Here is a 12323-nt window from a genome sequence, read left to right as displayed (position 1 = left end):
CAGTATGGTCAACCGTGAACTGCACATGTTTTAGCATCTAAGTCACCTATCAGAAACATATTTTGACTTAGCTAGGTGGGGGGGGGGAGGTCAATGCCAGTTTGTAAAAAGAATCACACCAAGATGGTAAGTAACCCTTATTCCCCCCCCCCTCTCCCACCCCCAGACTCATCTGTGGTGTCTAGGGTGCGGGAGGGCAGATTACATGCGTATGGGTGGTGCATACCTGCGTGGAACAGGAGGGCCTGAGCTTCCCGCGTTGTTATTGGGGAGACAGGACCAGGCTTCTGGGGTGGTAGCCTCCATACTTTCTTAGTAGTGCAGCGCCTCCATCTTCTATACTCCCTGGAATATGGGATAGGACCTGTATAGAAGAACCCCCTTGGTTCCAGGGTGAATGCTCCAGACTCACACAACAGTCTTTGTATAAAAGTATTGTTTCTTTATTGGTCAGCTCAGCGACTTCAAATGTAGTGGCGACCAGCAGCCACAACAACAACAACAGCAAAGTCCCGTTATTCAGTCTCCTCCTCTCCTTCCCTCCAAGTCTCTCCTCCGACAGGATGGTCTGGGCTGGGGCGTCAATACCCCGCAACCCACCTCCGAGGTTAGCCTCTGAGTGGGGAATGGATTCTCCCCATCACCCCCAGCAGCGGGGTGAGGGGCATGGGCCCACCGGGTATATTGTGCTATCAGCTCTACTCAAAGTGGCTGAGTCTCTCCACTCCTCTCTTTGCTCCTGCACGACGGCAACGGTGAAACCGCACTGTCTTCTCCAACTCCTCGGACAGAACAGGCATCGAACTAGCCCAGGACTAACAGCCTCGTCACTTACAGGAGCGGCTGCTAAATATAGAGTCAGCCCCACCCCTCATGATGTCAGCAGAGCCTCCCCTCTGTCTCGTGCCTGCAGCAGAGTCAGGGGCCTGCGTCTACCACTCAGGGCAGGGCTAGGAAGGGGGAAAATCCATGATAACTACTGGTGCCTGCCCTTAACAGGACTTACCACAGTAGGAGGAAGATAGGTATAGCCCGTGCTGTTTACAGGGGGCTACAGGTATAAAAGGGTTTATTGACCAGCTCGCAGTGATCATTATATAAAGTATTAATCGCAGAAGAACAGAGCATTAACCCAATCATTAAGGCCAGGTCCCAAGGGATATTTACAATGATGGGTCTTTGAAAAAATGTTTATAATATATTTATTTTATTATTATATTTTGTGTATGTGTGTATTGTGTCTGCTTGATGGATCCCTCCTTTGCGCCAGCAGCAGCCCGCCGAAGCACTGCGTCGGGGGTGGGGGGGGGAGGCGGGTTCACGACGGGTGAGGGTTAAAGCTGCAGTTGTCTTGTCTTTTTTTTTTTTTCATTAATTTTTTTACTTCAATAGTTTCATGTGTGCAATCTCTAATTACCTAAAGAACTGTATAGCTGCAGGTCAATTCGTTCTCCATGTATTGATCGGCAAAATTTGGTGACATAATTAGTGAAGGGATCTGTTTTTCTTCTGCTTCTTTCACTCAGTGGAAGCTCATGAAAATTCATGAGCACTCCTGCACTGACATGTGCTAGAGGGAGGGCAGGGCTGACAAAGGGGTGTGTCAGAGCTTATGACAGGACATGAAGGGGCAGTGCCGTAGCAAATGGCTGTTAAAATAGAATACAAGAAAATTGGTCTTTCAAAGTTGTTTTTTTAAAAACAGAAAATGCTAAAAGTATTTTTTCTTACTACAGAACTGATTTATTAAAAAAAAACACACATGCACATTGCAGCATTTCATTAATGCCCTCCTGTTGAGCATGTAATAATGATCTGGCATCCACTTGAATGACTGATGATGAGTATAACACTTCACTGAGAAGATCCTTTAAGATTGATGAGTGTCATATAATCAGTTAAATGAGTCCTAGCAAAACCCTTCCTAGTTCTCCATAGAGCATATGATCACACCCCTATAGCTTCCAAAATCAGGCCAAAGTGCCTTGATTAATTGATACACACACAAACACACACGTGTATATATATATATATATATATATATATATATATATATATATATATATATATATATATATGTATATTATACACAGTAAAATTTGTGTTATCCGGCAAAGAATTACAATACATGATAAAGTTTAAAGTATAGAATAGTATACAGGTACTCGCCAATCAAGTAATAATGTTACTGTAATACTGTCAAAAACACCCGACTGTACTCGGAGGGGGCGGATAGCTCCGGGGTGGATTGTGGTTACTACATTGAAGATTTGAATTGGGCTTTATGAGACATTTCCGGATAGTAAAGCTTGCTGGTTTGTACAGTGCCGGACAACACAGATTGTAGTGTGTGTGTGTGTGTGTGTGTGTGTGTGTGTGTGTGTGTGTGTGTGTGTGTGTGTGTGTGTGTGTGTGTGTGTGTGTGTGTGTGTGTGTGTGTGTGTGTATATATCAATTTATCAACGCACTTGGTTGATTTTGGCCTGTGATATATATATACACACATATACACAGTATGCCCCTGAGGAAGTTGCCTTTAGCTCCACTGAATGATGGTTTCAGTGGTGACATCATCCGACGTGCTACGCTTAGTCCCGCCCCCCGATCGTGGATGTTTGTGGGTTTCCCTGCTCAGCTGTTTGCTGGTGAGAAACTCTGACCACAGGACGCCGAGTGTGCTGATTTCCACAGCTCATTGGAGCTGCTCCCACTGGACTTCTGGGACACTGTTACATCATGGTTTGAGGCAGCAGAGGCCACCCAGACTGTAGGTTAACAGGGAGCTGGAACTTCTTGCTCCAAGCGTGGACCAGCAGAACAGCTAAGCAGAAGCCCGTACCTGATATGGGTTTATCCACAATGCGATCTAATCTTATATGTTTGTGAGTGTGCGTTTTCAAGGTTTCTTCAACCTGCCATTTCTATTACTGTAAATGATAATACACTATGGGGCATGCGCTTCTTTTTGTTTTGTTTTTATATACATATAGTAATATATTATATACTATATATATTATATATAATATATAATCACGCTATATTTTGTCCAGCAAAGATGATAGGGTTAACTATAAGAGACTTATGGGATATGTGCGATGTATGTTATTATAACATCGCATACTATCTACTAAAGTCAGTTAAGGTTAAAGTTGGGGCGTGACGTTATGTTATTTAAGTCCTAACTAAACTTGTCACTCTACCCATCAATAATTTTATTGTTTCTGAATGGGTGTCACACCACAGTTAGGCCTGATTTAACAGAGTTATTCCCCTGTCCTCTTTTACTCACAGGAGCTAAAGACCCAACGTTGGGTGTGGATCCACACAACGCCAAGACACTCTCACCGTCACATTGGGAGATAGCGCAAAGTTATGCCGCTATAACGTGACGTTAACCCCATGCAAATAAGATGTACAGTGTTATTGCACATCATTCGCTTTGTGGATACCACATTAACGACGGGAACCTAGCGACCCTTCCTGTTTTAGGTAACGTCCTGTTGAGCCCTAATTTAAAGGAGCCGTGAGCAAAGACACAGAGTCTGAAATCAATGGCACACACTATGAAGTAGGGAAGTCTGGTTTATAACTCGGGGTCAGAACCGTGCGACCGTGCCCAGGTTACTACATCTCCCAGAACCACAGTCACCAAACCACAGATTGAACGCTCACTGGCCATGCCTGTAACATTCTATGTACCGTACGCTATATTGTAGTTGAGAAGCACTTTGTGCCCCATTGAAGAAAAGAGCTATATCAACTAAAGTTGGTATTGTTAAAAAGCAAGAGCAATGTTCCCTTTAAAAAAAATACGTGCTAAAACCTCATACAGTTTACGCTCTTTATCCAAGTCCCCCACCTGCAAACTGGTTTCCCCAAATCAAGGAAAAAGCAATCCCTCTTGCTGTAACTACACTAGACACGAGCCATGTAACACCGCTGTTCGTTTATACTCACCGTCTCCCATGTATGAATTTCAGTATCAGGAATAACCACCCATCAGAGCCATGTGTCAAATGATACGGATATCGCCTTATTTATTAGGATTTTATATACAGAGTAGAACGACACTTTAAAATCAGAATTAATAAGGCGAAATCCGCATCATTTGAAACGAGGCTCTTATTCCTGATACTGAAATCCGTGCTCTTATTACTTATCAGACGCTGGCATCCCAGAGGCCTTTGCACCATACTGCTTAGGTCATGCTTTAAATGCTGGTTCTCTAGTGGCTTTAGATCACTGCTCCATGGACAGCCTGCTCCACGTCGCTGGTGAGGCGAAGGCAAGGTGGCATGGCGCCCGTGGCATCGCTGCCGGAATGATCGTATGGGCGTGATGCTGGAAGTCCGGTACAACTTGTATGCTGCCAGTCTTCTTAATGTTTGATCAATCTGGTGCCGTTTTACAATCAGGAGACTATTACCGAATAACCAAATGCCAAAATAATACTTGGTCGTGTTGCCTCTTTTTATTGGTTACATTTGCCAACGTGGCAAACGCTCTTACAGCCTAGTTTCCATTAACCCTGCTTGACACGAGGCTTTGGACATGAATAATCAAGTGATGCAAAGACGGAATAACAACGTACATAAATATAAATATCCTGCGTCAAACCTGCATTGAATCCGAACACGTTTGTGATTGAAAAGCAGAGGAACCCGTTCCCGTGAATAAAATTACCTGGGTCTGTGGCAGACATCAGAGAGCCGAAAAATAAACAGTCTGTGAAGTGAAAGTCGCCGGTCTGTAACTGTCCCAGCTGTACCATCGCCTTTACAAAGCCATACATTATCAACCTGTCAGGGAGAGACACACAGTCACACATCGGATCAGTTCCACAGCCACAATATGCAACCTGCGGGCAAGGGAAGTGTTGCTAAAGATTTGGTCTCGCTCAAGAACATGTGCAGTATCGGCAATAAAGTGAAGACAATCTCGGAATGGAACACAGCATTAGAAATAGGTGGTCCAGGACATCTGGCTGCGGCCGTTTTGCCGTGACCAAATGACCGCTGGCGTTTAACCGCTGCTCACCTCGGTGCTGGGTACTCGGCCGCCGGATGCTTCGCCGCTAAGGTAAGTCACTAACCTTGGCCCTTACCCTAAACCCCCCACCCCCTAATCTTCACCTCTAATACTAACGCTACCCCCTAGACTAAAAACCTAAATCCCTTACCCTACAACCCTAAAGTTAACCTCCTTCCCTAACCGCTAAAACCCCTAAAACTAACCCCCTACCCTAACCCTAACTAATCCCTTACCCTAACTGCTAAAACCCTTAAACTAATCACTTACATTAAAAGCTAAAACCCCTAAAACTAATCCCTTACCCTAACTGCTAAAACCCTAATACTAACCCCTTACCCTAACTGCTAAAACCCTAAAACTAATCTCTTACCCTAACCGCTAAAACCCCTAAAACTAATCCCTTACCCTAACTGCTAAAACTAACCCCCTACCCTAACCGCTAAAACCCCTAAAACTAATCTCTTACCCTAACTGCTAAAACGAATCCCTTACCCTAACCGCTAAAACCCCTAAAACTAATCTCTTACCCTAACTACTAAAATATCTAAAGTTAACCCCTACCCTAAAATGTACCTTGCTGTTGAAGCGGCCAGCATGGGGGGGGGGGGGCGGAGGGGGCTGCGGCAAAATGTCCCCCTGCGGCCAAACACCAATGATCCCATATCCGAAATAAAGTGCTCAAACAATATTCAGATCCTCGTTTTCATTGTTTCCATAGAACTGGTATCACATATATGCTATGTGAAATGAATGGTTATTTCACTAGGCTACCCCACTGTACTAAAACTTTTATTTCCCCTGGAGGAAATGGCTGATATTTTCACCGTGCCATGTATAAAAAGATTTATTGAAAGGTTACAGCGTATTAAAAATAATGTCATCATTTGCTTGTAAATCGAGGCGTCAATGCGTCAAACTGCAAACAAGCACAATACAGGCATGTCAAATCTCACTGATATTTAGTGTCACTGTTTTCACTCTCACGACGAGTCAACGAAGGAGTTCGCCAAGTAAAAACCCCACTGCCTGCAAATATGGGGTCTGCTGGAGAGGAGATGCAAAATCCAGATCTCAGGGTATAGTCTTCTGTGGCAAAATTCGACAATTTCATTCGATTTGTCAATTTTGACTTTTTAGGTTAAAAAGTTGTTGGCGACTTTTCTAACTTTTCTGAAAGTGTGAGCCCAATGTAGACGAAGAGAATACGGTGCAAGAATACACATCTCGAACCAGCAGCTTAAAGCAGCAATACAACACAGCTTTTATTTATTCTTTATTACAGGACTGAAGCAGGGGGTCTCCAGGGTTGAACTGTGTTAATTTCAGCTACAGGGACCCCCTGTTTCCAGAGATACAGTACTTGCTTCCGTTTAGGCTGCCTGCATCTCTGTGGAGTTTAAATGTCCCGGTCACGGGGCCAATAAGAACCCGCAACGGATGACGACATCACGGCTCCCTATTGGCTCGTGTGATGCGGGACATTTAAAGCTGCCATTATGTTAGGCACACAGTTCCCTGGCTGCAGATACCGGCACACCTACTGTATGGGGGATAAGTATCCCTGGAAGCAGGGGGTGCCCGCAGCTGAAATTAACACAGTTCAGCTCCGGAGACCCCCTGCTTCAATCCTGTAATAAAAGAATAATTGAAAACCCAACAATAATGGAAACCTGTATTGCTGCTTTAAAATGACAGCGGACAGGAAGTGCCTGTGAGTCAAATCGAGAACGGTGAACCAGAAGGTGACTGCTCCGGATTGGTTCACAGGCAGGAAGCTGCACAGGGGCCATGTTGAAAGAGGACAAGCACTCTTCTTAAATAATAAGGCACAAACAAAACGGAGTGTCTCTTGGAGTAGCACAATACTCTAAGAGACGCCCTGGTTCTCACAACAAGAGATGAGGGGTTGTCAAGTGGATTTGTGTTACGAGCACTAGACCAGGGGTGGCCAACTCTAGTTCTCAAGGGCCAACAACGAGTCAGGGTTTGACATCCCTGCTTCAGCACAGGTGGCTCAATCAGTGGATCAGTCAAAGATTGAGCCACCTGGAAAACCTTCTTCCTTAATGCAGCTTTTTTACAGTACCTTTGAAACGAACGTGTGTTTCCGGGGATTTTACATCGCATAAAGTACTTACTAACCAAACATTGTGCAGTCAAATTCACTCCAATATGAGGTAGTGTATAACAGTGTAATCTTTATTTGAGCAGGGTGATTGCACATGTGAAGTAATGATTTCATTGTTTAAAGCCATGGGAGTTCCATCAGCTACCTGTACCTTACATGGTCGTATTGCTGGTAAAATCAATGCCAGACACGAATATTAATTTAATGAGGAAAAGTTCATTTAAAAAAATGATTTTAGGCTTTTTAACGTTAACCTAAGTTAACCCTACGTTATTAGTAACGCTGTATTAACTGGAGAGGTGCTCAACTCCAGTCCTCAAGCCCCAACAGGTCAAGATTTCAGGATATCACTGCACAGGTGGCACAATCAGTCTCTGCTTCAGCACAGGTGGCTCAAAGACTGAACCTCTGATTGATCCACCTGTGCTGAAGCTGGGATACTCTGAAAACCTGACCTGTTGGGGGGCTTGAGGACTGGAGTTGAGCCCCCCTGGATTATACTACCTGTTTCAGGACACGTGCTGTTGCAGCTAGTAGCCCTGTTACAGCCATGGGCCACCACGAGGCTGTTCACCTTTTGGGGCTCAAAGGGGTAGAGATACTCAAAGCTCCTAATGTGATGTTACCTGATTAGGTAACGTCCGCTAGTTTTCCTCTATTTAATGGGTCTCTACAAAGCTAGATAAATGCAAAAACAATGGTCGTTAGATAGATCATTAGCACAGGCTTAACGATGTGTGCAGTTAGCACTACGTGGCGTTAGCTTCAGATAACACGGCATTAACCCTGTCTCACCCAAAGGCTGCGTTACTCCCTCGCGGACCCTGAATAGGTGTTTAATTACAGTAAAAAAAGAGAAGACGGGAGAGGAAAAGAACCCTGTAAATAACAATGTGATAGTAAATCAGACCTAACTGTGGTCTTACACTTTCCCAGACCCCGTAACAGCACTATATCAGGGTGTGGATGGAAGTAACGGCACCTTTATCTCTGACCAAACTAACTGGTTTGCCAGATGGCTTCTCCAAAAATACTGGACACAATGGTGAAAGATGTGACGCGCTCGAGACACAAACACACACACACACCCCTCTCACTTCTTCCATGCGGTTTCCTCCTCTCTTTGGCACCACCCCCAGGCTCCTTACACCTCCTCCTGGTTGGCTGCATTACCCAGCAGCAGCCAATCAGGATGGAGGAAGCTGCCCAGCCCTCTAGCAACAGCCCTGCTCTCTCCCTGCTCGGGGAAATCCCATGGCTCCCCAAGACGGTCAGATCACTATGTCCAGAGAGGTAATACCGGTATACACACACGTCCACTATTACCTGTTTTTTTTTTTACTGGGCTGTGTCCAAATACAGTATAGTCCGGTTCAACACCGGATACCTGGCAACCCTTCTAACGTAGCGTTAAATCCCTGCGGTAATTATATCGGAGCTCTGTGGGGAGGGGTAACGCCTCTTCTGCATTTCATTAGCGCTAACATCCATTATACTAACGCACGGCTAAAAACTGCACTTACCGCGTCGTTACTGAGCTCTGAAGATCCCCGTTAGCATTATTTAACAGATTTCTGAGGCTCCACCCCTGTGTCAGTAATGGGCGACATTATATACTTCAAGGGCCAGACAAGAGGGTCACACAGGCCTCACCACCTTGTGGGAAGGAGCGTCTCACCCTGTTAGCTAGGTGCATAATGCGCTGTAGAATCCTGTCCTGCTCCTCCTCTCACACGGGGAACGAGTGATTAGAACAGGAGCGGGGCAGGTGGTCAGCCATTAAGCCGCAGATGGACCATAATAACGATTTTTTTTAATCGACATTCTTTTTTTTTTATAGCGTTAAACATGGGTTTCCTATGCTCTGGTTTTTGGGGTTACCCCAGCACCTTTTACCCCGCAATTGGCTCTGGAGAGAACTTAATTTTAACCTCCCGACGCTTAATACTTCAAACGCGTCTATCTCCTAAACGGTGCGACAGATTTTAAAAATAAAAACAGCGTTGGAAAGGGCGAGAAGGGGTCTCGTAAACATATACTAAAAAACGGCGATCTCTGTGGGCCGCTGCTTAAAAACCAAGGTGCGCTTGTCTACTGTATGCTCCTCTGGCGCCCGGATCACGCAGCAGAGGCACCGATATTTTCTTCTACAAACTTTGATTTCCAGTCCATGCCCAACCCCGTTATTTCCCCTACAACATTCCAGCTGGTTCCCTGGCAGGAAAGAGGTTAACGTGGTCTTGTATGGCACAGAAAAACCTTGGAAGTGTTGACTGCGCTCCAGATCCTCGTGTATCATCAGAATGAGCCTTTCTCCGCCCCGCCGGCGGTCAGACAAGCATGCTGCTGTCCAAGGGTGTGTGAAGTTCAGCACTGCACGTAAAGTCAACAGTGCATCACCCGAATAATCCCACCGGAAGGTTTTTGCTGCTGGATTTCCTGTGCCACCGAACCCTTCGGAGAGGAGGATTCCAGCGTCAGAGCTTAAATCCTCTGATTAACTTCAGGCTCATTTCTGCAATCACAAAATCGGAGACACTGCTGACAGACCCGTCTCCGGTATCAGGACCTCCAGAAGCCCGTCTCCGGTATCAGGACCTCCAGAAGCTCGTCTCCGGTATCAGGACCTCCAGAAGCTCGTCTCCGGTATCAGGACCTCCAGAAGCCCGTCTCCGGTATCAGGACCCCCAGAAGCTCGTCTCCGGTATCAGGACCTCCAGAAGCTCGTTAAATATCTGACTACTTCGGGTTGTCTTGAAAAGGTCTTCCCTTTTATGCTACTAATTAAGTTGAAAAGGAAATGGAATTTAGGGAAAGAGTCCGCTGTAAACCTTCAAGAGCATGCATGCGGCTTTGACCTATTATTAACCCTTTACAACCCCAAAATATACTCGTGTTTACTAAGCGGTGCTATTTCGTTGAAACACCTTCCAACGTTACAATGGGACGGAATTCGTGCAGAAAATGGACAAGAGCTAGGGAGTTTGTGGCAAGTTATATTGGACGAGACATCACTTGTTGAGGTTTTTCCATTGTTAATGGTGCTTTCAGTGTCAGTGGCATAATAGCCCCAGTGCCATGGTAATTATCAAGTAAGTTTAAGGAGCGATCATAGCCATCATACGTTCCTGCAGGGGTCCCCAACTGCAGTCCTCAAAGGCCACAAACAGGTCAGGCTTTCAGGATATCCCTGCTTCAGCATAGGCGGTTCAGTCTTCGACTGAGCCACCTTTGCTGAAGCAGAGATATCCTTAAAACCTGACCTGTTGGTGGCCCTTGGGGACTAGAGTTGCCCAACTCTGCTTTAGTAAATATAGTATGCCTTAGTCAACTTCACCTATCTGTTGTAGCTTTTACAGTGGGCTGACCTGTGTGGGGGAAAAGATGTACTGTGTACTGTAGTGCCGACGAGTATTCCAAAACAAATCTGGGGCAATCACCAACAAGACCCAGGTACATGCTGGGTACATGCTGCAACATTTTTGCAGACAGACTAATGGCCCATCAAATTAACAGCGGAGGTCCCTGGCAGTCCCATTCAAACTGAATGGGACTGCCAGGGACCCCTGCTGTGTTAATCCGATGGGCCATTAGTCTCTGCAGAAATGTCACTGAAATGTTGCAGCATGTACCCAGCATGTACCTGGGTCTTGTTGGTGATGGCCCCAGATTTTCCAAGGCAAGTTTTAGAATACTCGTCGGCGCACCTGTCGATCAGTAGTGGGCAACATAATACATAGTACACTTTAAGGCAGGGGGGCTCAACTCCAGCCCTCAAGCCCCCCTTTCAGCACAGGTGGTTCAATCAGAGGCTCAGTCTTTTATGGAGCCACCTGTGCTGAAGCTGGGATATCCTGAAAACACACACATTACAGCTTTAATTGGGGGTGCCTTCATTTATTTTGGGTGGAAACAGAGATAAGGGCACAGAATGTATTGGGCAGTTAACCTTTGAGGTTGAAGATGGCGCGACGAACTGCACCTGAGCTGCAGGGTGATCTGTTGTAACCTAGTTTGGAATGTTGAGTTAAGCCCCAGCAAGTGACCTGGTAGGTTTTGGAACAGACTGAGGGACGCCTGTGTCCTCAGGAATGCAGGTTTGTAGGAGTGCAGGTGGTAACATTGAGACCAGCGTTTCTGTCCCTCACATTTTGGGTTAACATCTGTACCAGGCGCCAGTGCTCTGCGTAGACCAGGAGTGGCCAACTCCAAGGGCCCCCAACAGGTAAGGTTTTCAGGCTATCCTGCTTGAGCACAGGTGATGCAGTCAATGACTGAGCCACTGATTGAGCCTGTAGTGCTGAAGCAGGGATATCCGGAAAACCAAACCAGTTGGTGACCCTCGAAGGCTGGAGTTGGCCAGCCCTGATGTAGACTACCTCAACACATCATTGCACCTGTCCATATATTCCCATTATCTTATAACACCAAAAACACAAATATGACACCAGCACTCCCTAATAATTATATGTAAACAATATAAGGTGGACGGTGCTAAGGGGCAAATGAACAATAGATATGAACAATTACTGGTAGACAACAGACCTAAGAGAGGCCGGTAGACCAGTGAGATCCCCTTATGTCAGCACTCAATCACACAGTATAGTACAATAGTTAGGCAACCCCCAAATTAGGGGGAACTCGAAACATCCAAAGTATATGATATTGTGATGCGATATCTAAAAACAATTTATTATTAATTATAATATTAAAATAAAGGGAGTTTTTTTTTTTTTTTTTTTTTAACTCTTCAGGGTACAGGATGAAGAGCCACAAAAAGTAAAGGCTCAAAGTGCTGTAATATTGTCCCTGTCCCTAAAATAGGGTAGTAACCTGGCTCGAACTCATTGGAAAAATTAGCTGAAGAGCACAGGGTCCTGAAATGTATTCTGGCAGTGAATGGGTTAGCAATCCTTTATTAATGGGGTTCAGCCCCGGAGACCCCCTGCTTCAACCCATGTAGAAAATAAAAATAATGGGGAGGGGGGTAAACAGCCAGCTTGTTTTGCCTCTTTACGTGGGCATTGTGGGAAAGCGACCTGCTGAAGGTATAAGGGAGCCGTTGCTGGTGGCTACGCTGTGTTTTTACACTTCACGCTGTTACATAATCATTCCCTGTCTCTAGCCACCATCGCGCATGGGATAATAAAAGGTTTCACAGCCG

At 45.5% G+C, this 12323-nt stretch overlaps 1 protein-coding gene across 1 annotated transcript in view; it reads right to left on the bottom strand.

The window, feature by feature from the left end:
* The window catches only part of LOC142465448 (sodium/hydrogen exchanger 9-like), a 174134-nt gene that overhangs the window by 87310 nt on the left and 74501 nt on the right, over positions 1–12323 (bottom strand). Inside the window, exon 5 of the mRNA XM_075569406.1 lies at positions 4684–4799. Within this exon, the coding sequence (XP_075425521.1) occupies positions 4684–4799 (116 nt within the window). The remainder of the gene's footprint in view (positions 1–4683; positions 4800–12323) is intronic.

Source organism: Ascaphus truei, chromosome 14, assembly GCF_040206685.1.
Source record: "Ascaphus truei isolate aAscTru1 chromosome 14, aAscTru1.hap1, whole genome shotgun sequence".
NCBI lineage: Eukaryota > Metazoa > Chordata > Amphibia > Anura > Ascaphidae > Ascaphus > Ascaphus truei.
Note: the sequence above shows the minus strand (reverse complement) of the source record. Positions and strands in the feature narration are given on the sequence as shown.